The sequence below is a fragment of the Anser brachyrhynchus genome (assembly GCF_964034855.1).
Source record: "Anser brachyrhynchus genome assembly, chromosome: 3".
Taxonomy (NCBI): Eukaryota; Metazoa; Chordata; class Aves; order Anseriformes; family Anatidae; genus Anser; species Anser brachyrhynchus.
The window spans coordinates 17,854,773-17,881,643 of NC_137696.1; the positions used below are offsets into that span (position 1 = coordinate 17,854,773).

Sequence of the window (26,871 nt, forward strand, 5' to 3'; positions counted from 1 at the left end):
AAGCTACACAACAAAAGCAAAAATACAAACTGCAAAAGGAAAACAAAAAAAAAGCTACAAAACAAAGCTACAAATACAAACTACGAGGCAAAAATCGAAAAAAACTACAGAAAACAAACTACAAAAAGAAATTTAAAAAAACACAATGAAAAAAGCAAAACCAAAGAGCTACAAAAAGCAAAGACAAATGAAAAAATTATAAAAAGTGCAAAAATTTAACAGTAAAGTACAAAAGAACAAAAGCACAAAAAACAAAAAGCAAATGAAAACACGACAAAAAATAAAAGTTACAAAAAATAAAAAAAAATCGCAGCAATTTAAAACAATCACAAACGTTTAAAAATCTGCAAACAATCACAAAGGCCACCACATTAAAAAATATCAAAATTTTAAATAATTTTTTAAAAAATCAAAAAATGCAAAAAAAGTAAAATTCTTTTTCAAGCTACAGAAGAATTAAAAAATATGAAAATGTACAAAAATTACAAAACCCAAAAATTTACGTTACAAAAATATGAAAAATGCAAAAAAGGTAAAAAAAAAAAAAATACAAAACCCCAACATTTTAAATTTAAAAATTGCATAAAATAAATAGATTTTTAAAATAACATAAAAATACAAATAAAATAAAATAAAATAATAGAAAAATTAAATAAAGAAAATAAAAAGCTACTAGACGTTAAAAGAGTGAAGGAATTCTGCAGAGCTCCCCTCCCACCCCGGGGCTCACCGAGGGGTCCCCCTGAGGGGCCGGTGCCCACCACCGCCCCCCGCAGCCCCCCGCCTCAGGGCTCCCTGCCTCCTGCCCGCCCCCCCGAGCCCCGCACGGAGGCCCACCACCAGCCTCCCCGCACCATCCCTGGGGACGAGGCCGAGACCCGTGCCCGAGCCGTGCCGCGGGGCTTTGCCTGCAGCCCAGCCGCCCTCAGAGCGGAACCGCGGCTTCCTGTCACCGGGAGCGGCTCTGGTTGTGGTCGGGACCACACAGGCCTCAGGGGAAGCCGGGGGCGACTCCGCAGCCTCCCTCTCCCCACCACCTGCCCCGCTCAGGGCCGGCGATGAGAGCGGCCGGCCCGGTGGAGGCGGTGGCAGGAGGCCACCCAGGCACGCCACGTCCCCGCCACCAGTGACCCGCAGCCGCAGCGTTTGAGCTGGGTTTATTTGCTGTTTGTTCGGCGCTGCCGGCCTCCCCCCGGGAGAGCACGGCAGTATTTGGGGGCGCGGAGCTTGCTGGTGGGAGCGCGACGCGAGGCGGGACCCGTCCGTCTCGGCTCCAGCACCCACCGCTGGCGGCTGCCAGTGCCCCGGTCCCAGCTGAGGGACAGCGGGTGACAGCCGGGGAGGCACCCAGCAGGCTACAAAGCCACCCGGTGGGAAACGTTTGGCATCCACATCGTGCTGGCAGCCAGCCCTTTCCCCCCTTCGAGTCCCTCTGTCCCCGTAGCAGCACTTCAGCGGCTCTGTTCAGCGCAGCCGCTCCTGCAGGAGGCTGACCGGAGTCCAGGGCCTCGCTCCTTGTACACACACTCGCCCTCTGGACACCCCCGGCTCGTGACTGCCAACCGGCCCGCCTGGTTCAGCTCTACAGCCCCGGCTCAGGGCCGAGAGCAGCCCAGGTCGCGCCAGCACGCTGCACGAGCCCTCACGGTTACGTGGGCACCGCCGCATGCTTCCCACCAGCGGCCTCCTGCAGAGGCTCTCCCCGGTGCCAGCCCCGGCCTCAGCTGGGCCCGGCAGGGGCAGGGGAAGCACAGAGCAGGCAGGCTTCCCCCTGGCAAGGGCGCAAAGCCAGCCCGCAGTCTCCCGGTCCGTCATTCCGCGGGTGGGCGGCGGGCAAGGACGTGCGTTCGTCTCCTTGGGGTCAGGACCGCCACGTACGCCGGCTGCAGGGTTCACTCTGCCCGTCGGATGAACCAGATCTCATTGCGGCGCTGAGGGACGCTGGGGTTCTGGTAAACGGCCACGATGTAGGTTTCCCGGAGCACGGCGTCTGTGGAGCCCAAGAGCTCCCAGAAGAGACCGATCTCCCGCAGAATCGTCTCCTCGGTGGTTATCCCGTAGAAAACCCTACAGGAAAGAGAACAACATCAGCAAACAGAGCCGCCAGCTGCCGCACTTCGCCCCGGCCACGGGCTCCCATCCCTCTGCCCACCGGGGCGTCGCAGCAGCCCCGCGGCGAGCCCAGGGAGCGCGGCCGGCGCTGGGGTCACCTGGTTATAACCCGGAGCGGCGCCCTCTCGGTGATGTGGATTTCGGGGTCCATGGGGATGGGGGGGTTTTGCTGGAACTGTCCCGGGAGGTAATAGGCGGTTAGGACCTCGCGCTCCAGCTCGGTCCCCTCCTTGTTCAGGTGGATTTCGTTGAGCACCGGGACCGTCATGCCCAAGTAGCGACCTGGAAGGAGGCAGGAAGGCAGCCAGCAGGCACGGTGAGAGGCGAGGGCCGAAATGAGGCAGGGCCCTCCCTCTGCGCAGCCTGCCAGCCCCCAACAGCCCCTGCCTGCACACACCTACAGAGTTCTCCTTGCAGATGTAGCGCATGAGCTTCATGAAGCTCAGGGAGATGCTCTGCTCATACAGGGGTTCCCCCTTGGTGACACACGCCCACTTCCCAGCTGGGTAGTGCCGCTCCTCGTAGGCCGCTTCCTCACACTGCAACAGGCCACAGGACAAAGCCGGTCAGAGTTTAGGGCGCTGGCACTTGGGTGGCAAAGCCAACGCCACGACGGCAGGCGAGAAGCGGGGAGAAGGGATCCTGCCGAGACGGGACTCCCTGCATGCCAGCAACTGGCAGGGGGGGACGGAGAAGGCGAGGGGAGCTGGCATGGTGCACACACCTCAGGCAAGGACACGCAGCGCCGCTGGGCAGAAGTCAGCGAAAGGAACAGCACAGACACGGGGCAGGGTGCGGGGAGGCTCCTGGCATGCACACGGAATGCAGCACATCCTCAGCAGGGAGCACAGGGCTTTCTGCTGCTCTCCGGTCACTGTCCTGCCTACACACAAGGATGGTCCTGATTCCAGGCACCCAAAGGCCTCCACTAAGCTCGACTGGACCCTCGGGCAGCAGCGCCCATTCCCTTGAGCACTATGTACATTGTGGGGTAACAGGCAAAAAACCTCCTGCGCAGGAGAAAGGAAGGCCTGGCGGCAGAGCTCTAGCACAAAGAAGAGCTGCGAAGGTTGGACAAAACTCCTCTTGGATCCTTCTCCCAAACCAAGAAGTGAAATTGGGAAGAAGAGACACGAGCACGGGTCGTGCAAAGGGGACAGCTTTGTGGTAAGGGTCAGAACCTCTATTTCCACGACAGACACTCGGTCTTCTGGACAAGCCCAAAAAAGAAAGGGTGCACAGGAGTCACCCTCAGATGGGGCCATGCCTGATCCACCAAGCCCAGCAGAGCAACAGCATTTACCAGACAAGGGAACCCACCAGACAGTCCCTCTAGACTGTTTGCAGTTCTCATCTCTGACAGCATGTGAGAACAAACCTTTCAGTTCAGCAAGGCACGGTGTCTGGAGCCCTGCAGCCTGACCCGTACGTTGACCAAGCACCCCTCTAGAAGGTGAGACTTGGGCAAGAGAAAGAGTGACGATGCTTCACATCCACTGGGTCGGGGATTTTGTCTCAGTACTGAGGCCAGGAAGGCTCTGCAGGTGGTACAGGAATTCATGCACCTCCAAGAGGATGACACGAGGCTCAGGAGGAGCAACCACACACCACCCACCTGCCTGAGCCTGGGGAACGCATCCACAAGGGCCCAAGCTCCTGAGTCCCCTCAGCACTGATGCCACGAGGCGGCTCCCATCTCCTCACCCAGCCCCGGAGTCGAACTCCAAGAATCCTCCTCAGGCACAAAGGAGGCACCAACAGCAACAGAAGATCTTCAGGTCCCACGGAGTCCCAGGGACCGCTCCTGCTTGGGATCGGTGCAGGTACAGAGGAGCCCAAACTAAGCCACTGGGATGCAGAAGAGCAGGGAAAGGAGTGCGGTGAAGCCCTGGTTCAGGGCTGTGCCCCCGCGTGCTGAGACGTGTCTCACAGGCAGCTGTACTGGACCTCAGCCCAGAAGAAACTGGTTAAGCCCTCCTCGTATAGAGGACAACTGACAGACGTCTGGTTGGGAGCAAGCCTAACCAAGCCTGCAGAGACACAAGAACCAGTCTGACGAGCGCTTCTTCACAGTTATTTCTCAAAGCACCTTTTTGTGCAAGAGATTAGAGGAGGTGTGCAACTTAGCAAGAACGGGAGTCTTCAAGCAGCAGCTGCCAGGTTTGGATCAGCAGCTGTGACAAACAATAACATGTGCTCGGGTCTGACAACCAGAACCATGGAATATCCCGAGCTGGAAGGGATCTGCGTGGATCATCGAGTCCAACTCCTGGCTCTGCATGGGACGACCCCAAAATCAGACCCAGCTGTGTCTGAGGGTGTTGTCCAAACGCTTCTTGAGCTATGACAGGCTTGGTGCTGTGATGACTTCCCTGGGGAGCCTGTCCCAGTGCCCGAGCACCTCTGGGTGCAGAACCTTTCCCTGACCCCCAGCCTGACCCTCCCCTGTCCCAGCCCCGTGCCGTTCCCTCGGGTCCTGTCGCTGTCCCCAGAGAGCAGAGCTCAGCGCCTGCCCCTCCGCTCCCCTCGTGAGGGAGCTGCAGGCCGCCATGAGGCCTCCCCTCAGCCTGCCCTGCCCTGAACACACCAAGGGGCTCAGCCACCCCTCTACATCTTCCCCTCCAGACCCTTTATACTTCGGACACTTCTGACAGCTTTACGCCCCTGTTGCGCCGTGGCACCCCAAGCCGCACGCGGCGCTGGCAGCGAGGCCATGGCAGCACAGAGCAGCACAGCCCCTTCCCCCGGGCGGGACGCGGGGTCCCTCGGTGCTGCCAGCCGGGCCGCAGCCCCCCGCCCCCCGCAGAAGCGCCCTGACCCTGTGCAGCCCCCAAGCAGCGCCCACACTTGCTTGGCACGGGTCGTGCCAGGCGGCGAGGCGCCCGAGCGCGGCAGGCAGCGGGGTGCAAGGCTGGGGGGCTGCATGGAGGGGGGGGGGGGGGAATCGGGGGGATCAGAAGCGGGTCGGGGGTCCTCTCACCTTGCCGTGTCGCGACAGGGCGACGTGGGGCACGGGCTCCCGCGCCTGGCTGTGCCGGTTCATCTGGGCGATGGGGCCGGCCATGTCTGCAAGGCAAAGGGGTCAGGGGGTGCCCCGCGTGTGTCCCCCCCCAAATCCCGGCCGTCCCCCCCCGGGGCTCACCTGGGGGCAGGCTCACCCGGTGCGTGCTGGCCACGGCCTCCCAGTGCGCGAACAGCCGGCCCCGCTCCTCCTCGTCCCCCTCCTCCTCCTCGTCCTCCCCCCCCCCGCCTTCATCCTCCTCCTCCTCCTCCTCGCCCAGCCCGTCCAGGTCCTCCAGCCTGATCCGCGCCATCTTCCCCCCCCCGTCCGCCTCCAAGCCCTCCCCAACCCCTTTCCAGCTCCACCCTGCTCCGGAAAAGAACTGCCCCTTTCTGACGTCATGATGACGTCACCACCCCGTCGTCATCCCCTCCGACATCCTCGCCCTCCGCCCCGGTGCGCGCCCCCTCCCCAAATACCCCCCCTAAAACACCCCCGGCAGCCACGGAAGGAAGGGGGGGGGGGCTTTATTTCGGAAAGTACAGCTCGGGAGCCGCGCCGTGCCCCCCGCCCAGCCCCCAGTTTAAGCCCCCAGCCCTCTCCTGCAAGCTGGGGGCTTATAGGGGTGCCCCGGGGATGGGGGGGGGCCCCCGGGGGCTCCGGGTGGTCGTCGGGGGGCATCCCGGTAATGGGGGCGCCCCGGGGGATGGGGGCAGCCTGGGGCTCCGGGTGGCGGGGGGCACCCCAGTGCTCTAGGGGATGGGGGACATCCCGGTGCTCCGGGTGCTGGGGGGCACCCCACCTGCTGGGGGGCATCCCACCCCACCAGCACCCTAACCTTCCTGCTGTCCCCAGTGCCCCCCGCCACCCCAAACTAGCTAGGGGCTCCTTGCAGCCCCCCTCCCCGCCCACCAGGACCCCCGGGGTGGAGCGAGGGGGGCACACTGTGATGGGAAGGGAGCGGTGGAGGTGGGGAGGGGGGCCGGCTGCGGCCCTGCAAAGCCGTGGCGAGGCGCTGAGTGCAGGGGGGGGACCCGCGGGGGGGGTCAGTTGGAAGCGAGCAGGGAGCTGTGGGAGGAAAGATCCATGCTGCTGGCGCTGAGGCCTCTGCTCTCCGCACGGAGCCCTTGGGTGCCCTGAAAAACACAGCACATATGAGAATCAGCACCCACGGCCCCCCCCGGCACCCTCTCCTGCCCCGTCCCCGTCCCTCACCTCGAAGGAGGCGTCGCTGGACTTGTGCAGGTAGTTTAGCGAGGCGGCTCGCTTCATGCTGCGAGGAAGCAGAGGAGAGCAGGGGTCAGCTCGTGCCCGATCCCCGTCGGCGGCACCGCGGCCCGCCGGGCCCATACCTGGTGTTCCTGGGCTCCAGGGGACCGTTGCCCTGCAGCTTCTTGACCAACATCTCGCTGCTCCTCCGGATCACGTCGCGGATTTTCCCCAGGGAGCTGCTGCGCTGGAGGGTGCCGCTGCCGTCCTGGAGACGGAGACACAAGCCAGGGGCCAGGGCTGAGCGGTGCTGAGGGGGGGCTCTGGCACGCTGAGAACCGACCTGCACCGGGCCACCGGCACCCCCAGCCCCGCTCCGTCTCCTACAGCTCAGCGGAGGTCCCCGGGGGCAGCAAGCAGCAAGCGCCGACGGGGGTCCCCGAGCCTGGGGACACCTTCGGTCAGGCCAGGACGTGCTGTTAGGGCATTCGCTTCCCCGCCTGCTGCCAGCTGGAAACGAGCCTCCCCTCTCCCCCTTCCTCGCTGTGCTGGTGGTGGTCCCCCTGCCCGTCCAGCATTTGTCCTGCTCCCGCTCGCTGGTCCTGCTTCACTCGTGTCAGACAAAACCACTCGGCACTCGCACACGGACTCAGCCCACCTCGAACGCCCCTGGGACGGGCTCGTCTGGCTGCTCCGGGGTGGCTCTTTACGGGGCTTCCTTTACTGCCTGCTTTCTCCAGAGACCAAACCTGGCCCTAAACCTGGTTCCCCAGTCTGTTGCCTCCCTCGTGCCCCCAAATGTCCCCGCTACTGAGACAGGTGCTCTCAGCCCTTGATGGACTCTAGCCCCTCTCGTGGTTTAGCTCCACGTGGATGCGTTCAGTGGCCGCGTGCCGGCTGCCAGCACACCACCGCCTTGTGCCACTGTGTCACCGAGCTCTCCCACGCGGCCAGGCACACCCGTTGCTCAAGGCTGCGGCATCGCTGCTGGTGTGGGGCTGCTTTTGCTCTCACGACCTGTTAACTGTGGTCTTCTTTGCTACTGATCCCAACGGCCCCAAGAGCTGTTTTCCCTGGCACAACGAGGCAGAAAAAACAGAGGTGAGGCAACCACAGAAGCCCTCATGAGCACGTGCGGGAGCCCCTTCGAACCCCTCCACGTGAACAAAGTGTGCCCTGGCCTGGGCTGGCAGCAGCGAGAGCCCAAGTGCTGTCCGGGGTCTGCCTTAAGTCTCCTTGTTCTCACCCCCAAATTTTCAGGAACTGCTGCAGCCCTGGGGAAGGGCTTTTCCAACACCTCCCTGCCGCGGTTACCCAAAGCTGATCCACCCCGGGCCTCTCTCCTCCAGCTGAACAGAACGTCTCCTACCAGCAAACCTTTCTCCCAGCACCGATCCCATCTGTTCTCGGGTAAGCCAAGCGCACTGAGAACCTCTTCGCTTTCTCATCGCCACGAGGGGCTTCCAAGCTGGGAACCACGCGCTGCTGCTGCCAGGCACCCACTCACCAGGAACGCAGAGAGCACCGTCAGAATTAGCAAGGCAAAGCAATCCAGCTCCTCCGCCGGGCATCCCAGGCAGCTTTGGGAAGAGCCGGCCATCGGTACGCAGCACTAGCAAAGATGGGGATGGAGGGGAGAGGGGGGAGGAAGCAAGAGAGCCCCGCCACCGCTAGCACTGGGTCACCACGCTGCTGGCAGGGCTCTGCCACGCCAGGCACTGTTCCTTTTGCCAGGGCACACGAGCCAGGGAGCATTGCCGGGGCAGGGGAGCAGGGTCGTGGTGCAGGGGCAGCGGGATCCCACTGGGAGGTAAGCTCTGGGGTCGGGGCTGGAGGATGGAGCCACGTTTCCCCAGCTGCAGCGGTGCAGGCTGACTGCAGACCAATGCCAGAACCGAGTGCTGCTGCACTCCGGGTTAAAAATAGCCTCCTTTCTCTCCCCGCTCCCTCTTCTGCAGCGTTATTTTTAACCCAGAACGCTGATGGGGCTTGGTTTACTGCAGAGCACCCACCTCACTGCACCCACCAGGATGAGAGCGCTGAGAACAAGCAGCAGCTCCACCACCGAGTCCCTCTGCTGCATGGAGGCAGAGGACCCGGGCAGGATTTGGCCGCACGTGAAGCTCAGCACCGAAGGGCACAGCGGGGTATTTTTCTGGGTAACGTAAACAGCTGTTGAGGAAAGCCCAACCTCAAATGCTCCACGGCAGCCCCGCCACGAGGCTGCAGGGCTAGGGTTGGAAGCAACCCCGGGTTGGAGACCGGGGAGGTGAATAGCAGCGTTGCGTCCCTCAGTGAGGTGCCCCCTGCCTCCCATGCAGCAGCACGCCCCCCCTGCACGCACACAGACACCAAGCACCCATGCCTGATCCAGCAGCGTCTCGCCCCCTCCACCCCGGGGCTGAGCAACGCTGCCCTACGGAGCATGGAAAGAAGCACAGGGCAGCGGTTCTGGTCTGTCTGCCTTTAATCAGAGGTACAGTCGTTACAGCACCAGGTCCGGGACACGGCAGAGCGCAGAGCCAGGTGGTGCTGAGGCCTGAACTGGGGGCTCCCCACGCTCCGAGGAGCACGGGGCAGCAGTGGGAGGGAGAGGCAGGGACGGTGCGGCCCTACGGCGCTCAGCCCTGGCCTCCAGCCCCCGTGGTCCCGAGGACAAGCCCCCTTTCAGCAAGCACAAGCTCCCGGGAGAGCGGTACGCACGTGCCCCGAGGCCTCCGCACCACCACCACGGGAAAGCCAGGCCCAGACAGACACAAGCAGGTTTATTATCGCAGCCTGCCAGGTGACTAGCATGAAACTACCTAGCTAAATAAATAAAGGGGGGGGGGGATTCCTGCGCTGGCCTCTAGGCTCTGCCCTGCTGCCTGCAGCCTCCCCAGGCTCCTCTCTCTCCCTGCAGGAGGGCAGGGAGGCTCGCCTCTGACAGCAGGTGGGATGGGGGCGTGCACCCAAGGGCCCGGGGCTCACGGCAGTGGTGGGCTGCTCTTGGGAAAAGGGCCTTTTCCCAGCGGGGACCAGCAGCACCGGGGGCACTGAGCCATCCCCACACCAGCCCAGGGTCAGCACTGCCTCCCTGGCAGTAAGACGTTTACGGTCTTCCCGTCCACGTGGCTAAGGACAGTGAGTCATAGCCCCAAGGACCGTGCCTTGCAAGCCAGGTCCCGCATTTCAGAACTCTTCCTCCTCCCCAGGAAAGCCTTCTCCTCCTGTGGAAACCTCCCTCCACCTCACCTGTCCCTCGTGCTTGGAACACCCCAAGCCCCAGCTCCTCCTTCCCTCACACCCTTCCTTGCACCTCCTCTTTCTCCCTGCTGTGCTTCAGTGAGCCCATTCTGTACCTCAGCCACTTGTACCTGCTTGGAGAGCAGCTCTGCTCTCCTCCTACCCATCCCTCTGCCTCCAAAGGAACAGAGAACAGCTTCTCCCTCACCTCTCCCTCCCTCAGCAGCCACATGCGGGGACCCTGGAGCCACAGGACGCTTTCTCTTACTGCCACCACCACGCCAGCTCAGCTACAGCGTCGGGTTAGGAGCCAGCAGCCAAAGGGCCCTTGGCCGTCACCCCGTACCTGGGATGTACAGCAGGGACATCCATGCCCCTGCCGAGAGCCCCCCATGCTGGCCCTGGGCTGCAGAGCACGGCGGGGAGGAGGAGAGCACGGCGGGGGCTGCCCTGTGCTGCAGGGAGAGTCCAGCTCGCCGGCGGCCAGCGCAGGTTTGCTACGGGGCGCTAACATCAGCTAAGCCTACGGGGGGAGAAAGCAAGCGGGCACACAACGGGCCTGCCAAGGCCAGGCCTCTGTGTCCCGAAACAGCCCCCCTACATCTTCGTGCCCCCCATCCCGGCCTCTGCAGAGGGGGGAGGGAACAAGCTAGGAGGGCTCAGGCTGTCTAAGGACGGTGGAGTCGGCACGCCCGGAGCGAAGACAGTCCCCTGCGGTCCCCAGGGGTGTGCAAGGGCAGGCTTGGGGTGGGGGCACGCAAGGGGACGGCGGCCCGCCGCCCTGGCCAGGGGGGAGCAGGCAGCTCCACGCAGATAGATCCTTCCTGCTCTTGCTGGCCACGGGGCTGGAGCGGGGCCCCGTGCGGCTGGGCACTCCTCTCTGCAGGCGCTGCGGTGCCCTCGCGCGCCGGGAGGGTTGGGGGGCTGGCGCGGAGCTCTTGCCGAGGAAGGAGGGATGGTGTGGAGGAAAAGTCGGAAGGTACAACACAAACATCCAGGTGATTGCGGTGGAGGGGAAAGAGGGAGTCTCGGGAGGCATTTAAGCCTAGTGCACAGAGAGGAGAGAGACACAATTCACAAGGCCGTGAGGTTGGAGGTAGCCCGGGGAGCTGCTGGGGCAGGGCCCGGGCTGCATGCGGTGGCAACGGGCCGCGTCTGGACGGGGAGAGAGGCTGGCGGGGCCGAAACAGCGGGCTCACGCCTTTACCTGGGCAGCAGGCAGCTGGTCCAGGGCTCGGGGTGCTTCTCGAGCTGCTCTGTGCAGCGGGGCAGAGAGGTCGCCGCCACCCCGGGGGCTCCCGGAGCCCTGCCTGCAGCAGGTGGCAGCTCAAGGGGTGGCAGCAGAGACGCCTGGGGCGGCGTGACCGAGGTCTCTAGGCCAGCAGAGGGAACAGCTGCCCGTGACGGACAGGAGCAGGGGGAGCTGCCTCAGCCTTCTTTTTGGGGCAGCTGGGGCGCAGCGCGGGGCTGCTGGCGGGGCAGAGGGAGCTGGCTGTGCGTGCTGCTGGCTGGGAAAGGCGCCGAGCAGCACGCGGCAGCAGCCGCGTCCCAGCTCCCAAAACCTCTCTCTACAGCTGGCTGGGCCCCCTGGGGAAGGATGACGGGGACGGGGACTGTCCCCCTCTGCTAACAGGGAACACGAGGGCCCTTTGGTGTTTTGCCAGGGCTAGGACCCTCCTCAGTCCTGACACCGAGAGCTGAGGCTGAGGGCAGCCTTGTGTGTGGAGGAGCCCTCAAAGCTCTGCTCCCCAGGCCCCCTCCAGCCACCTCCAGGGTACAATCCACAATCAAGAGAGCCAGCGGGCTTCAGGCTTGGGTGCTGAGGGGCTGTCATGGCAAGAGGGGAGAGGAAGGAGGAAGGGAGGCAGCTCATGCGGGTGAGGATGGAAGGGTTAGTGAGAGCAGACGCGAGGGGGGAGCGGAGGACTTGTGCTCAGTGTCGTGCCAGGCTGCAACCGACCCTAGGTGCCAGCTACGCTCTCAGCTAGAGCCTGCAGGAGATCAGTAAGCGTTAACAGCCCTCGAGCCAAGCACCCCTGATGTTCACACATGCTCACTTCTCCCGCCTTCTCGCAGAGGCCACCTGTCCCACACCTGGACCCCTACCTTCCTCCGAACTCAGCGCTAGTGACCGAAGTGCCCCTCAGTCTCCGAGCGAGCCCGGCAGGCTCAGCTCACCCTGCGTGAGCCTCAGCTAACAGCAGCCTCCTTCGCCACCGCCGGCCAGCTCAGCCAGGCACCCTGCAAAGACCTGCCTTTAACCACCTCTGCTCAGCCAGAGCCCACGGGTGGCGCGAGGCCGGGAGAGGACAGCAAAGGCACTGCCTGCGGGCTATCCCCCTGCCCTGAAGACACGCAGCCACAGACCCACCGGGCACACACACAGGCACGCACACACCTCCCTGGGCTCGGCGTTGCCCGTGGCGCGCTGCAGGACGGAAAGGCAAGTTGCTCGCGGAGGCTGCGTGGGCCTGAGATGGGGCTGATGCTCAGCCAGGGCCTCGAGAAGGGTGCGCAGCGGGGAGAGGTGTTAATAAGGTTGCCAAGGCTGAGATTAAGGGCAGGCCGGGACCAGCTCATGCTGTGCACTGCCAGGACCCGGCGGCCCCCCGGGAGCAGGAGCCGTCAGTGGGGGTTATCTGGCCTGTACGCCAGGAGCCAGGCCCAGACACGCACCTTCGTGGGCTGGCTGGCTCATGCCAAGAAAGAGGGGGAGGAAGTGTGCGAGGGGACAAATGGAGGCAGACGAGGATGCCACGACAGGCCACACGGGGAGAGCCCTGAGCCGGGCTGTCCCTTCCCTCCAGCAGCCAGCTGAGGCCATTCTTGATGGTGTCTTGTACTTACCCCGCTCCATTCCACGCCCATACTCACTTCCTCGCTACCGTCTGTGGCATTCTCGTACTTGACGCCGCCACCCAGGCTCCGACGTCTCTCTGTGCCGTCACCCTCCTTCAGGATCTCCACCACCTTCGTCTGGTTGATTGGGTCGATGCCCTGCAAGCAGAAAGGAATAAGGAAGCACCAGGTTTTGCCCTTCGGTGGTGCTGCTCTGCCCAGGCCCGTCCCACCTCTCAGCCGTTGCCCCATCGCAGCCAAAATCCTCCCGCGCGAGGATAGAGCCAAATGCTATCCTACATTTAGCAATCTGTTTGGGTTTCAGGTTCAGGGAGCCCCTTTCGAGCCACAAGCCACCCCGAGTGACAAGGGCTCGCTGCCCCAAAGCTGAAAACTTTTTGTCCTTCACATTTTGGTGCGTGAGAGTTTCTGCTCTCCCACAGCCTTTGTGCTGGGGGCTTACAACTCCCGCTTTGCGTGAGAATTGAGAGGAGTTTAGGCTGAGAGGCGCTCTAGGAAATCTCTACTGTATTTCCTGGACAAATAATTAGTAGGAGGAAAATATTCCAGTGAGTGCAGATCTCCTCGGTAGTTGACAAAGCCCAGTAAGCTGCCCTAATGCAGCTGCAGGATTCCTGCACTCCAAGAGCCACGCTTCCTTCACAACACAGATCCCCCCAGCATATGCTCCACCCATCCATGTGCATGCAAGTGCAGCCCCACATACGTATACACACACGTGTGTACCCCTGCACAACCCCAACGCCAACCACCGAGCTGTTCCAGGGTTGTGGGGATGTAAACCACGGACATCGGAGGCTGCAAGGCACGGGACAGCCCCCACCACACACATGGCTACGCCATGACCTGCCAGCCCCAGAACCCCAAAGTCCCCCCACCCGAGGAAGGTCCCCCCGGGGTTACCTGCCGCCGAGAGCGAACTGCACACTCCTCCAAGGTCTCAGCTGCCTCTAGCTTGCCCTGGCGCCGGTACAGCGCGCCCAGGTTCCTCAGGGTGGTGTTCACAGTTGGGCTACGGGAACAGATGGTGGGTGAGCGGGAGCCCTGGGGGCCACCTCGCCCACCCCCCGAGCTGCCCACGAACCCCTCTTACCTGCTAACCTTGCAGGCCTTGTACCAGCCGCCATACTCGGCGTAGGGAGCGCTGTCTCTGTGCTTGCTCTGTAGGGCGAGAAGACAGCCGTTAGCCCCGTGCCTACCGCCTTTCTCCGCCCTGTGCTCTCCCGCTGGGCACCAGGATCAGGCCAGGCACATTTAGGTGTCCTTGGGTCAGAACCTGCACAACCCCAAGGATAAGACCACTCAGTATTCAAAATGCCTCTGATGCCTGCATATAGGCAGCCCTAGAAGGGTGGCTGAAACCACTGTGAAATGCTCTGGGGGCACAAAAAGCCTAGACTCGAGGCCAGAGCCGCTGTAAGGAAAGCTGGCTTCTCCCTGCTGCCACTAAAAGCAGGGAGAAAGAGGGGCGAGGGGAAAAAAGAAAAAAAAAAAAAAGAGAAGCTTTACAAAGACAGTTTTATACTTTTTTAATAGGAGATGTGTAAATGGCACAAAGCGGAGTGTAGCAGCCCCAGCAGAACAAGCCAGGTGTGTGGTCACCACTGCCTGATCATGCTGAACGTGCTGTGCCATTGCCCCCAGGGCAGCTGTGCCCAGGCCCGACTGTCCCAGGGGAGGAAGAGGCTCAGTCCTTGCCCAGGCTGCAAAGTGAATCTCACTCCAACTGCACATCTGTCCTGCAAGGCTGGATTTCCCGGCCTGCTCCACAGCCCTGGGAGAGAAGAGGACACGGCCAGCATGGCTCCGTTGGGCCTGCTTTGGCCGGCAGCTTTGAAAACGAATCTTTCTCTCAGCTCTTGCTGCTGTCAAGAGGCTGCACCCCCAGCTTAGACTCACCTTGCTCATCTCCTCTCTCTCCTCCGCGTGCATCCAGATCGGCTTGTGTTCATCTGTGTGGAGAAGGACACAAGACAGCTCCGTTCACCGCCTCGTCCTCTTGCTCTGTTACTTCCACTGCAGCTCCAGCTCCTGCACAACCCAGCGCTGTCTCCAAAGCCAGCAGCTCACCAGAGGGAGGTGACGGGGCTTCCAGGCACTGCCCAGAGCCCCAGCGAAGTGACACTGCAAGGGCAGGGCATGGGAAGGAGGGAACAAGTCCTCCCACGGTGGAATACCTGGGTCAGGCTTACAGGAGAAACTTCAGGCCATGCCTGGGAATGACTGTGCCGCTTGCTATTTCCCCTTTTAGCCACAACTGCTTCCCAGCCTAGCAAAGACTCACAGCCAGAGCTCTCCAAGTCTCCTTCTGAGGGACGTGCAACAGCACCACACACTCGAAGGGCAGTGTCTCAAGGAGTGCCCAAAGCAGGGGCCCTGCAAGGCATCCCCATCCCTCTGCCAAGGGGATACCAGCATCAGCCAAGCCCCGGCTGAGCGCCAGGGGACCAAACTGCTCAGCCTTCCCCAGCCCCAGTAATTCCTGCTGTACAAACCATCCACAGAGCCAAACTCCTTCACGTGAGCACGGGTGAGGATCTCCTTATACAGCACCTCCGCATCTTTGTATTTGCTTTGCTTCAAGTAGCAGGAGGCCTGCGAACAAGAGAACAGCTCCAATCCCACTGGACGACACAGGTTAACCCTCCCCACCTCTCCCAGCTATCTCCCAGCCACCCCCACACGGCCTCCTCCCAGGGTCTCACCAGGTTGTTCTTGGTCTTGGCCACGTTGGGGTCGTCAGGACCCAGGCAGCTCTCGTAGATCTCCAGGGCCCTGCAGTAATAGTACTCCACCTCCTCATACTTGCCCTGGTTCTGGCACAGCAGGGCCAGATTGTTCAGCTGCTTGGCCACATCGGGATGGTCTTTGCCTAGGACCTGGGTGCACGGAAGAAGGGAAGCCACAAAAAGACAACATTTAAAAATTGCAAGGTCGGAAAAGAAAACCTTAAGGGAGAGCTGGACGGAAGGAGGTCACGGGAGTCCAGTACCTTCTCACGGATCTCCAGGGCTCGCTTGCAGAGTGGCTCTGCTTCTTTGTACTTTCCTCTCTTGCCATAGAGAACAGCCAGATTGTTCAAAGTTGCAGCCACCTGCAGAGATATAAGTTTCTCTGTGAAACAGAGATGAATTCAGTGGGACCAACCTTGCCTACATGTCAGGAACTGGCTTCTCCTGGATCCTGCCAGGCCACACTGAACAAGAAGAAGAAAGATACTGACATGACAAAACGGTGCCCCACACCATACAAACAGCACCCCACACATCACAGGGTCCCTGCTGTCCCTGGGCAAGAGAAGTGACCAAGAGAGGAGGGAGACACTCACCGCTGGGTGGTCTTTGCCCAGGGTCTTCTCACGGATGGAGAGAGCATCGTTCAGGAGGTGTGCTGCCTCTTTGTATTTATTCTGATCCCTGCAGTGCAAAACCAACTAGTTATTCAGGGTTTGGACAACACAGCCCACGGCAAGCAGAACCACAAACAGCAGTCCCCCCTCCACACAGGCCAGCTCCCACAGCCCATTCATTTCTCCTTTCCTCCCTACTTTAGCCAGTTTCTAGTTTTATCAGGAAGTTTAGCAGTCCAAATCCCTTATCTGTGCCAAAAACCCTTTCTGAAGGGCAAATCCCTGGAAGCTGGGAGAACTCCTTGTCACCAGAATGTGCTGACCTGGTGAAAGGGAGGAAGAAAGCCCTCCTGGCCCAGTTGTGCCCTCCCCACTATCCCCACCTGTACACTAGCGCCAGGATGTTGAGCATGGTGGCCACATCGGGGTGATCGTGGCCTGATGTCTTCTCCAGGTCCTCCAGCGCCTGCTTGCAGAGAGGCACAGCCACCTCGTAGCGTCCCTGTGAGGCGTACTGGATGACGAGGTTGTGGAGGGTGCGCAAGCGTGCGGGAATCTCATAGCCTCCCTGCTGGGCAGCTGCCACCGCGCTGCTGTGCTGGTGGGGCACTGCAGGCACAGAACAACACACAGGGGCACGGTTGGCAGAGCAGGTTTGAACAGATACAGTCAGCAACCAAGCATAAGCACGCACTTACATCCAGGACCGTGTTCTTCCTCCTCATTTGGGAACAGATCATCCAGGGAGTCCTTGGTGGAGTCGCCCTCCTTCTCCTCCTGAGAAAACAGGAATCACAGTGCTATTGGTTCTCAGAAGAGATGACAGCAGCCTGGGCTGAGCCACCTGCGGATCTCTTCTCCCTGCTGCAGCCCAAAACCACCATCAACTTCCCTGGTGTCTCTGCCGCCATCTTTCTCCCACACAACAAACCCAGTAAAGCCAGATTTCCCCATCAAATCCTGGCACCCTACTCCATGCTCTGCCAGAGACCCTGCTGTGCATTGTAGCTGGGAAGGGACAAAACCCAGGGCAAGGCTGTTACACCCAGGCAATCCTGCTGCTCCAACCCCCCAGGGCAAAAGGCTGCTGCTTGACAGGACGAGGGCATACCGAAGGTGAGACATCCTCATCGTACTTCTTCAGCTGGTTCATGAACTCGAGGTGCTTCTTCTCCTCCTCCAGCTGAGCCACGGTTTGCTCGCTGCGCTGCAGCTTCTGCTGGGTGTTGGCCAGCTCGTCGCGCAGCCACTGGTTCTCCTGGCACAGCCTCCGTACCTGAGCGCGCAGCTTCTGCTTCTCCGACTCCACCGCGTTCAGGTGGTTGGACAGCGCCATCATCACCTTGTCAAGAGTGACAGTGAGAGTCAGGAGAGACCCCAGCCTCACATCTCCCTCACACGCGTGCTCAGGGACCACCCCCAGGGCCACACTGCCTCTCCAGCTCACGGGGGATGGCCACGCGCCTGCCTTCCCCCATCAGTCCCAGGTACCAACCACACAGGAGGGCACTTGCCGCTCTCACCTGAGCTTCTCCAAGCCCCAGTTCAATCATCTCCACCGACTTGCGGAGCAGGTTGGATTTCTCGTGCACGAGGTTGGCTTCTTCATCCTTCTTCAGGCACTTGATGGTCTCCAGCAAGCTGTGCAGGATGGAGTTGTGTTCGTTCTTGAGCGCCTCCAGGCCCTGCATCACCAGCTTGGTGTTGGAAATGATCTCCTCTTGGCTCAGCTTGTCCAGTTTCTCCTCCCTTGGGTACACCATGGTGGACATAGTCCTGGCCCTGCAGCCCTACAGAGAGAGAAAACCAAAATCTGAGTGCCTTGGTGCTGTTTCAGCAGCCAGACCCAAGTGCCACAGCCTCCTTCATCTGCCAGCGACAGGGTTCAACCAGCTGCCCACATTAAGCCCTTCCACTTCACCTTCCAAAGTCAGCACTGCCCTCCAGCACCCCCACACTCCCAGCAGCGAGGGGAGCTGATTTAGCTTCCATTTAGGAGCTGAGACTTGTGCTTGGCAGCTGTGGTTGCAACGTGTGCACCTCCCACCCGCAAACCACTGATGCGAGGAGGCTGTCAGAGCCCAACACCTCTTCTGACTGCGGAAGAGAGGGAAGGGAAAGCAGAGGGATGCCAGCTCCAAGCTTTCTGCTCCAGTGATGCACGTCCTTCAGGAAGCGCAGCAAACTCTCAGCGCAGCAGAGAGCCTCAGCAGGGCAAAGGTTCACGTTCCTCAAGACTGTTCTTACTTGTGAGCAAGAATCGAGTCCTTCCCCACCTAGCCCCCGAGTCACGATGCTGACTTCACGTCCGCTTCGTCACCCAGCGCCAGCACCACCTCGTGCTGCACCCACTGCACCCTCCCCTCCTGGGCGCCTGCCACGCTCCACATACCGTCACCCTCTGCGTTTGGCACTTCAGACTGAAAGGTTTCACCTTGACTGACACAGTTCCAGTTTGCTTTTGGGAAGACCAAATGGTAAGAACGGCAGGAAAAATGTCACCGAGATCAAGATACAGGGCACAGACTATGGCTTGGAAGAAAAGGATAGGTCTGTTGAGAACTGGCTGCCACTCAGAGCCTGCTTGCCAAATTGCTTAGCTGCCCATTCCTAGGGAATCCACCTGATCCGTAACTCCCCTGTGCTCTTTCCCACCTTGATAAAACATCAGGGGGAGGGATTGAATGCTAAAGCAACAAGGGAAACCCTGCCACAGTCAGCCTTCTGCGGGTAAGCACAATCCAAGAAGAGATGTGCAAGGATTCCCAGCTCCCGAGGAAGCCCGTGGCGGGACCCAGGCAGCAGCCCAAAGGATGCTAGCGCTGCTCCACCAGGCAAACCTCCACCTGCCTGCCCCAAAATGGGTGCACACAGCTTGCTAGCAAGGTGCAGCAGACACCTGCTTCCACAGAAGCCCAGGTAACAACTGCTGAAGGGCAAAATGGCCCCGTCACCAGTTTTGGCTCACAAGAAAACCCAGCTCCATACCCAGAAATAGGGAAATCAGGGAGCGGGAGTCCTCTGGAGCACAGGTACCGCTTGGAGACACAAGGAGATGCCCACAAGCAGCCTCGAACCCGGCATACAGCACACCTAGAGCTCTGCTCCAGGGCTTGCACAGCGGGGTGGCCCATGAGCAGCCCTTCACCTGGCCCTCTGTGTGCTGGGCCAGCTGAAAATGCTGACGGTGTTCACAGAAGCATTACTTACATCCCCACTGGGACGGCCTGAGCTCCTGCTGCCACCTTTGTAACGCTCAATACATACGCACTGAGGAGAGGAACATCTTATGAGCCGGGATAAAAAGCCACCAGAGCTCGCACCTTGCTTGGTAACAGTCTGACAAGCCCCAGATCCATAGGAAATCAGCCTCATTAATTCCGCTGTGCACAGAGCTACTCATCAACTGAGAAACTGCTGAGCTGCGTGTTAAAACACGAGGATCTCTGCTCCAGCAACATCCTGTCTTTCTTCTGCCCTTCCAGAAGAAAAAGCTTACAGCATCTCACAGTCCTCACATTCAACTCGTTTTTCAGAACTGCAGAGGCTTCAGGTTGTCTGAGAAGGGAGATTAAACAAAACAACCTGACCCAGGAGACATCGGGCTCATCCTACCCTGGAACGACATACATTTCCTGACCCTCGGATCCTCCAGACGTACTGATAGTGATTCTTCTCCTCTCACTGACTGCACAAACACTTCTGCACAATCCCTGACTTTCTCGGCTAGGATGATACCGTGGAAGCTGCAGGGAAGTCACCGTCCCTGGGGGGGTTCAAGGAAAGGCTGGACGTGGCGCTTAGGGATGTGGTTTGGTGGGTGACATTGGTGGTAGGGGGGTGGTCGGACCAGATGATCTTGGTGAGAGCAGCCCTGAGGAGAAGGACCTCAGGGCTGAAGAAGGTTGATATGAAAAGCTCAACACGAGCCAGCAATGTGCACTTGCAGCCCAGAAAGCCAACTATACCCTGGGCTGCATCAAAAGCAGCGTGGCCAGCAGGGAGAGGGAGGGGATTGTCCCCCTCTGCTCTGCTCTCCTGAGACCCCACCTGGAGTCTTGCGTTCAGCTCTGGGGCCCCATGGAAGTATTAGGACGAGTCCAGAGGAGGGCCATGAGGATGATGAAGGGGCTGTAGCACCTCTTGCACAGACAGGCTGAGGGAGCCGGGGTTGTTCAGCCTGGAGAAGACTCTGGGGAGACCTTACAGCAGCCTTGCAACAACCTAAAGGGCGCCTGCAGGAAAGCTGGGGAGGGACTCTTTGTCAGGGGGCGTAGTGACAGGAGAAGGGGTAATGGCTTTAAACTGAAGAAGGAAGACTTAGATGAGAGGTTAGGAGGAAATTCTTCTCTCAGAGGGTGGTGAGGCCCTGGCACAGGCTGCCCAGAGAAGTTGTGGATGCCCCATCCCTGGAGGTGCTCAAGGCCAGGCTGGGTGGGGCTTTGGGCAACCTGGTCTGGTGGGAGGTGTCCCTGCCCATGGCAGGGGGGTGGAACTGAATGGTCTTTAAGGTCTCTTCCAACCCAAACCCTTCTGCGGTTCTGTGGCAAGCACAGCTCTGCTAGGCACCAACTCCCTTAGTGCTCAGCTCCAACTTCCCATTCAAGGGGGGAGCGCAGATTGCCCGGGCTGGCTGCAGGGTGCCAGACCTAAGAGCAGCACACGGGCCGCTCACTCCCAAACACCACCAAGAAAACAAAGAGAGGGCTGCAGAGGAGTCGCTTAAACGCTGCTCCCTTTAGTGCAGGGAAGAAAACCCACGAACGCTGGCAGAAGACAGCTCATTGTCCCTCCGAAGCGAGGATTCTTCCCTACAGAGCCTTATTCCCAGCCCTCCCCAGGGCTGGCAGGTCTGTGCTCGGTGCACAGCCCTCCAGAGAGGCAACGTGCTGTATGGCAACCGATGCCAAGGTCAGGCAGGCCGAGGCTGCTGCATAAGCACTCTTCCTGCTCCCACACATTCAGCAAAGGGCATGGAGCGTCCTTTATCCGGGCAGAAAGAGGAGGTTCAGGCTGGAGCACCCAGCTCCTCATTTATCCACCTGCCATCCCCACAGCTCCGGGGGTGCCGCGGCTCAGGTCTCCACCAGCGCGTTTCTGCTCTACTTGGCACGGCCTCCCTGCTGACGGTGAGCCGCCGGAACAGCCCGGCTTCCCGACAACACCCTCCTCCCCTCCCCTGCTCCCGTTTGGAGGAGCGCTGCGGGAAGGCAGGGCAGGAGGAAGCCTGCACGGAGCTCTGCAGCACTTGCAGCCAGCCGGGGAGCCACCAGCTGCCACGTCCTGCCGGGCACAAACCTTCCTCCTGCGATCCGGTGCGGCACCGGGAAACCACCGAGCATCAGCAGTTTTCGTCAGCCCACTTTTTCTGCCTCTGAAATCCACTCCCACACACAAGAGCTGTAAGAGGAAAGAGCTGGAAGCTTCGGCGCTTGCATCTTAAGCCCACAACGGAGACAAGGATGCCAGACGATGGTGGGTCCAAGCGGACCTCAAAGTCACGCTGCCTAATGCCAGGAGGCTCCAGGGAGCCACAAACCTGGCACCGGGGAAATCAGGGGGCAGCTACGACAGAAGCAGACTTCAGGTGGTCTTTTGTTACCTCTACACGTGCCTGAACAAATTCAGCTCGCTTCACCGCCTCCCTGCGCGTCCCTGGACCAAGCACAGGTGAGATGCAGGGTGCTGCACAGCTCGCATGAGTGGTGCTGTCAGGGCAGCGACTGCAGCTTCCTTCAGACTGCAGATGGCCTGCCAGTGCTTCCTGCACGGCAGTGAGCGCAGATCTTTTAGCAGCAAGCTCTTCTGTAGGAGAACGCGATCTAAGGATACGGTAATTGCAGGAAAAACAACTGGGTTCTGGAAAAAAAAGCTTCCTGGGGAGAAGAATGAGGCTGATTCATAGCGAGAAGGAGGGAGTAAGTTTGGGAGACGGATATTGATGAGCATCTCAGAAATGGAAACACGGGGCTGGAGGCTTATTTTCACAGCAGTTATCCCAGTCTTGTGCTTTTGTTACCTAGAGCAGGTAGGGTGACCTCCTTGAGGGAAGCAGGGAAGAGTTTGGGGGTTGCTTTGTTAGGGTTTTGGGGTTTTTTTTTGGACCTCTGCCAGCTCATTGCTGTCAAACCACCAAATAAAGGGTTTTTTGGAAGTCTGGTTGACCTCCACGAAGCTGAAAGTGAGATCACCGATATACAGCCGAGCCTCCACATCACAACGAAACCTCAGCCTGACGCCTCGGACACCAAAAAGTAAAACGAGGGCAGTGAAACAGCGTGCTGAGGTTCAGCCATCGCAGAGCTGGTGTCACAAGCCTCCTCCTCGTTTTGATACCATAGCATCAGGAAACAAACAGGGACTGCAGGAGCCTACGGGCAGCCAGGACACACCCGCTGAGGCTCGTGTGAGGCATGGAGCGGGAGCAGTGCTCTGGGATGCCGTGCCAGCAATGCCTGGGACACGTCCTGCTCCCTCAGAGCCACCAAGGGCACACAAACAGGACACCAGGCCGGGGCCAGCACCCGGGGAGCTCCTACCCAGCACGTTTCTGAGCTGCAACCCCAAAGCCAAAAGGTGCCGCCCAACTCTGATACGCGTGGGGCCCTGCCATTGTTTAACCCTGGCTTATGAGTTTCTCCACCCTGCTGCGGAAAAAAGGGGCACCTACGGGCCCCGTCTTCTGCCCCGGTTCTCCCCCAGCCCCTGCCTCCAGCCCGGACCCCTCCTGCACTGCAGAGCCTCATGAGTCAAACTGACTGATGCACAGATGGCCTCGTGTACCTTACACAGGCTGCTGTGTTGCAGTTTCCTCCCTAACTAAAGGTCTGCGATGGGTATTTGTGTCATTGGGAAGGTCTCTGGTCCATCCTCCTGCCTCTGATCAGGTATTTGAAGGCTGCGTCCAGTCAAGGGTTGAGTATCTCCCGAGGTAGAGATCCTACAAGCTCTTCAGACCCCTAACCCGGTCTGACCATCCAGGAGAAAAAAAAGAAAAGGAAAATAAAATCCTAACCTGAATTCCGATTTGATAAACTCCTCCTCGTGTTTCCCTTCGCTGGGCACCACTTCAGGACAAAGGGGCCGGGCGCTGCAGCATCAGGCACTGATCCTGGGCCCGAAGGAAGGGAATGCAGCACACACGTGTCCTTTCACCAGGGACACAGCTGGGAATCCACCAGTGCAATCCACCTCCAGCAGCAGAGCTGGGAATGGAGGCAGGAAGCTCTCACGCCCTTGTCCTCTCGTGCCCGAAACACGGGACCTCTCCTCAGCACCCAGGCATCCCCTCGCGTGGTTTAAAGCCAATCTCCAGGCCCAGAAAGGCTTCACCCACCCAGCTTCCCCGGGCTTGACGGTCATTTATAACTCGGCGCAAGTTGACTGCGCTGCTGGAAACAGCTCAGCCCGCCCTACGCCCTGGACGGGGATCAGTGCCAGGACTGCTTCTTTCAGCAGCAGCTGACACATGCCAGCTCTAGCTGAGTGTGACGCTCCAGGAGCCCTTCTAGATGCCAGAAGGCCTGTGTTGGGAAAGCCTGCGCTAACCCGCAGGCTGCAGGAGCCCCAAGGGTGTTTAACTAGGGCTCAGGGAGCAGATTTGCAGCTCACGTGGAAGGGTTCTCCCACAAGAAGAAGGGAAAACTCCACGAATGCTCTTTCCCCCAAGCATGAAACATTCCTCTCTGTCCCAGAAGCTTCAGCTCCCCGCCACCCCAGTCTCTAACAGAAAACGTGCTGCAACACAACCTTCCTGAAGCCTAGGGCGAGGTGGTGGTAAGCCGGCTTTCCAGGGACGTGGCCGCGGTGATCCAGGTTCAGAAAGGACCTGGGAGCTTCTCATCTCCTCCTGCTTTCCAGCCCACGGCTGGAAATGGCAAACTGGGGTTTGTTCTGGTTGACCAGAGCAAACAATTCTTGGGTTACCAAAGCGTGAGCCAATGTCAAGAGCACATCTGCTCTGGGGAAGACAGAGGAGCTGCTGTGGTCAGCTTTATATCAGATCAGCCGCTCCTTTCAAGACCAGAAAGGGCTTACCCCTTTTGTTCTTTGGCAATCGCAGAACACAGACACAGGAGGCAACGCAGGTAAAATAAGTAAAGAAATAGGAAGAGACACGTGTGATAGCAGAAAGAGACTGTGACAGCAGAAAGCCCGATTGCTCCTTACGGCCCCTCGTGCTGTTTACAACACCGGCTGGCCTGGAAAACACGCACCTTTCACTGGGACCAGAGGAATGGCAGTCTTCATCACCCCCCACCCTTGCGCTAGCGTCTCCAGATCAACTGATAAGGTGTTGTTGTTTGTTTTTTTTTTAAATAAAAAAGCAAAAAAAAAAACGAAAACAAAAACCTCTTGCTCATGCCCGCAGCAGCCAAATCCACTCTGCATCTGCTGTGGCTGGGACGAGAGCGGAGCACCATTAAAAACCTGTTTCCGGGCTAGCGGAGACAAGAGCTAAGCAGCTGGAGCGAAGCCAGGCCGAGCATCTCTCCCTGGCTTCCCGATCTGATGGGGAAAGAGGGAGGCAGGGAGGGAGGGAGCCTCGCTGCAGAGCGAGAGCCGTTACCTTGCCCTGACAGCACGCAGCGGTATGAAAGCAGGCGGAATAATTCCCAGGAGCCGATGCCTCTGCAGGCGTCTGCCTAATCCGAGGGCTGGATGTGCCGCAGGAGCACGGGGACGGTCGGGGTGCCGCTGGGCCCAGCGAGTGCCCCGGAGCTGCTCCGCGTGCCCTGGGAGGCCCTGCAGCGCCCGCACCCCCTCCGCTGCATACCTGGGGCGGCTGCAGGGACCAGCTGACTGCGGGCGGGCTATTTCCAGAAACAAACGGGCCTCAAAACACAACAAGGCAGGCGAGTTCCCCGAGACAAAGCTTTACCCGCACAATAAGCACAGGATCGGCTTCACCTCCGGCTCCCCTAGCAAATCGAGCCTTTACCCGGCACCTCCGCCAAGGTCAAAGCCTCGCAGCGCGTCCCCTGTGCCCCCCCCCCCCGTGACCCTTTTTGGGATTAACGCCGTTGTTCCTACCTGGGCATTCCTCCCAAAGAGCCGAGGAGAGGAGGCGAGCTTCCTGCTCCTCCCGCCAGTCACGGCAGAGCGCAGCCGTGTTTATTTACCCTGCGTCTGGGCTGGCGAGATCTTTGACCCCGTGCTCGCTGCACACCGCCCTCCTCCTCCTCGCACGCAGCGGGGGCAGGTGCTTTTTTCCAGCTCCCCAAGCGGGACAAAGTGACCCGGGGAGCAGAGCCCAAGGGCGCTAGAGGAGACCCTAGCGGGGAGCAGCGCCGCAGGAGAGCTGGGCAAGGTGCGGGGGAAGCCGGTGCCGGCTGGAAGCGCGCCGCAGCCTCCCACCATTGTGCAAATATCTCCGGGCTGCCCGGCCAGAGCTCTCTGCGGCAACACCATCCCCCAGCCCTCCTCCAGACACGGCCTTCTAGCCGCATCCCTTCTCCCTCCCGGAGGTTTACGGGGAATTGCGTCCCCCCCCAGCCCCTCCAGCAGGGTGTACCTCTGCTCGGGGAAGCGTTTTATTTGCACAAGGAACGTTTGGGCGGAAACAAGGCTCCCAAAGTTTGCGAGCCATGGCTGTGCACTCGGAGCCGCCTCCGTCATCGCTCCTCTGGCTTTGTCTGGCAGCGGGAGGCACGCCCGCTGCGTATCCTTGGGACGAGGAAAGCAGAGACGAAACCCCTCCATCCCTCCCCGGCGTCGCCGCAGCGCGGTTCCGCGCCTACCTGCCTTCCTGCAAGCTCCCCCAGGGGAAAACTTTCCGCCGGCTCTCCCCGAAACTGCAGTTCAAAGCGGCCCTTTGTTACGGGACGGCCGGGCGCCCTGCCCGTCCCAGTCACCAGAAGGGAATCTTCCGCCGAGGAGCGGTACCTGGATGCCTGCAGTGGCTTGTCCGGCGCTCCCGCCTGCCCCAGCGGTGCCGCGGAGGAGCAGCGGGCACGGCGGCGGTGGCGGCGACGCGGGGCTCCCACGGCGCTGCCCTCGGCTTCCAGCAGCAGCAGCAGCAGCGCCAACCACACTGCGGGGGGGAGGGGAGGAGATGCGGCCGGGCTCCAGGAACACCACGGCCCCACCGCTCCGCTGGCAGCGCCACGCACGCCGACCCCACGACTGCCACCGAGCTGCTGCTGGGGGGCTGCCCCCATCTGAGGGCTCGGGGCGGGGGGCTGATGCCGTTCCCTCCGGGCTCCCAGAAGCACATCCAAACATTGATCCTATGGCTTGGGGGGTTTGCATCCCTGTTCGTTATCGCCCTTACCTGCGTGGCGGCATCGCCCCATGGCCGACACCTCCCCGAAGCCCAGCTCATGGAGCCGCAGGGCTCCCCCCCGCAGCCGCCCAGGCCCTATTTCCATGCCCCGGCTGGCTCCGGGGACAGGCTCCCCGGCAGCCCTACGGCACCAGGCCTGGCTGGGAGCGAGGACGATCGCCACGGCCCTGCGGCCAACGGGGCTTCGCACAGGGCCTCGGCGGTGCGGCGGGGCACCACGGAGCACCCCGAAACGTATCGGGGCCGTGCTGGCCTGGGGGGCCCGCACCTGCCCAGGGGGGCTCCCTGGGGACAGCGGGGTCGGGGTGCCGCAGGGCGGGAGGCATGGGAAGGGGGCTTCGGGGGGGCATCCTATTTTGGGGAGGCACCCTATTCTTGGGAGGACACCCCTATTTTGGGGAGGCCCCCTATTTTTTTGGGGACACCCCGTTTTTGTGGGGACAACCCCCTGCCCGCCCTGCCTGACCCCGGAGGGCAAAGCCACCGCAGCCTGCTGACAGGGCAGCCCCGGGGTCTACAGGCCTGGCGCCTCCCCGTGCCGCAGACCCGCCCCACCGGCCCTAAATCCCCCCCAAACCCCCCCGGACCCCCCCCCCCCGTCCCGCTCCTACCTGCTCGGCACAGGGCGGCGGAGACCGGTGCGAGGCTGCTGCGGCGGCGGCGGCGGCGGCGGCGGCGGCGGCGGCGGCGGCGGCGGCACGGGGCGGGGCCCGGCCCAAATCCGCCCCCCCCCTCCCCGCTTCTCCCCTCCCCTCCCCTCCCCTCCCCCCCCGCTCAGCGGCGCGGCCCCTTTAAACGCAACATGGCCGCCGCCAGCCGCCACCGGCGCCC

The 26,871-nt window shown here is 60.6% G+C and overlaps 2 protein-coding genes across 13 annotated transcripts; both read right to left on the reverse strand.

The window, feature by feature from the left end:
- Positions 1-1,141: 1,141 nt before the first annotated feature.
- LOC308191795 (heme-binding protein 1-like) lies at positions 1,142-5,539 on the reverse strand. 2 transcript variants are annotated; one of them, XM_080584643.1, is made up of 5 exons: positions 5,255-5,471; positions 5,093-5,178; positions 2,510-2,651; positions 2,211-2,394; positions 1,142-2,067 (listed from the first exon to the last, which is right to left on the reverse strand). In XM_080584643.1, exons 1-5 carry the CDS (start codon positions 5,424-5,426, stop codon positions 1,893-1,895), a joined length of 759 nt encoding a protein of 252 aa, XP_080440769.1. In that variant the 5' UTR covers positions 5,427-5,471; the 3' UTR covers positions 1,142-1,892. The 2 variants fall into 2 exon arrangements, with proteins under 2 accessions (XP_080440769.1, XP_080440770.1); XM_080584644.1 differs by lacking the exons at positions 1,142-2,067; positions 2,211-2,394 and adding exons at positions 2,837-2,995; positions 3,728-3,960 and having other exon boundaries at positions 2,517-2,651; positions 5,255-5,539.
- Positions 5,540-5,621: 82 nt separating this feature from the next.
- On the reverse strand, positions 5,622-26,751 carry LOC308191793 (kinesin light chain 1-like). Of its 11 annotated transcripts, XM_080584641.1 has the most exons (18): positions 26,715-26,731; positions 26,652-26,684; positions 25,641-25,788; positions 17,279-17,545; positions 16,867-17,097; positions 16,454-16,532; positions 16,139-16,364; positions 15,735-15,822; positions 15,399-15,500; positions 15,112-15,285; positions 14,902-15,001; positions 14,306-14,358; positions 13,500-13,567; positions 13,310-13,418; positions 12,395-12,544; positions 6,466-6,590; positions 6,329-6,386; positions 5,622-6,249 (listed from the first exon to the last, which is right to left on the reverse strand). In XM_080584641.1, the coding sequence occupies exons 4-18, from the start codon at positions 17,525-17,527 to the stop codon at positions 6,160-6,162; spliced, it is 1,902 nt and encodes a 633-aa protein (XP_080440767.1). In that variant the 5' UTR covers positions 17,528-17,545; positions 25,641-25,788; positions 26,652-26,684; positions 26,715-26,731; the 3' UTR covers positions 5,622-6,159. The 11 variants fall into 11 exon arrangements, with proteins under 11 accessions (XP_080440767.1, XP_080440766.1, XP_080440768.1 ...); XM_080584640.1 differs by having other exon boundaries at positions 26,652-26,751; XM_080584642.1 differs by having other exon boundaries at positions 12,422-12,544; positions 26,652-26,749.
- Positions 26,752-26,871: the final 120 nt, after the last annotated feature.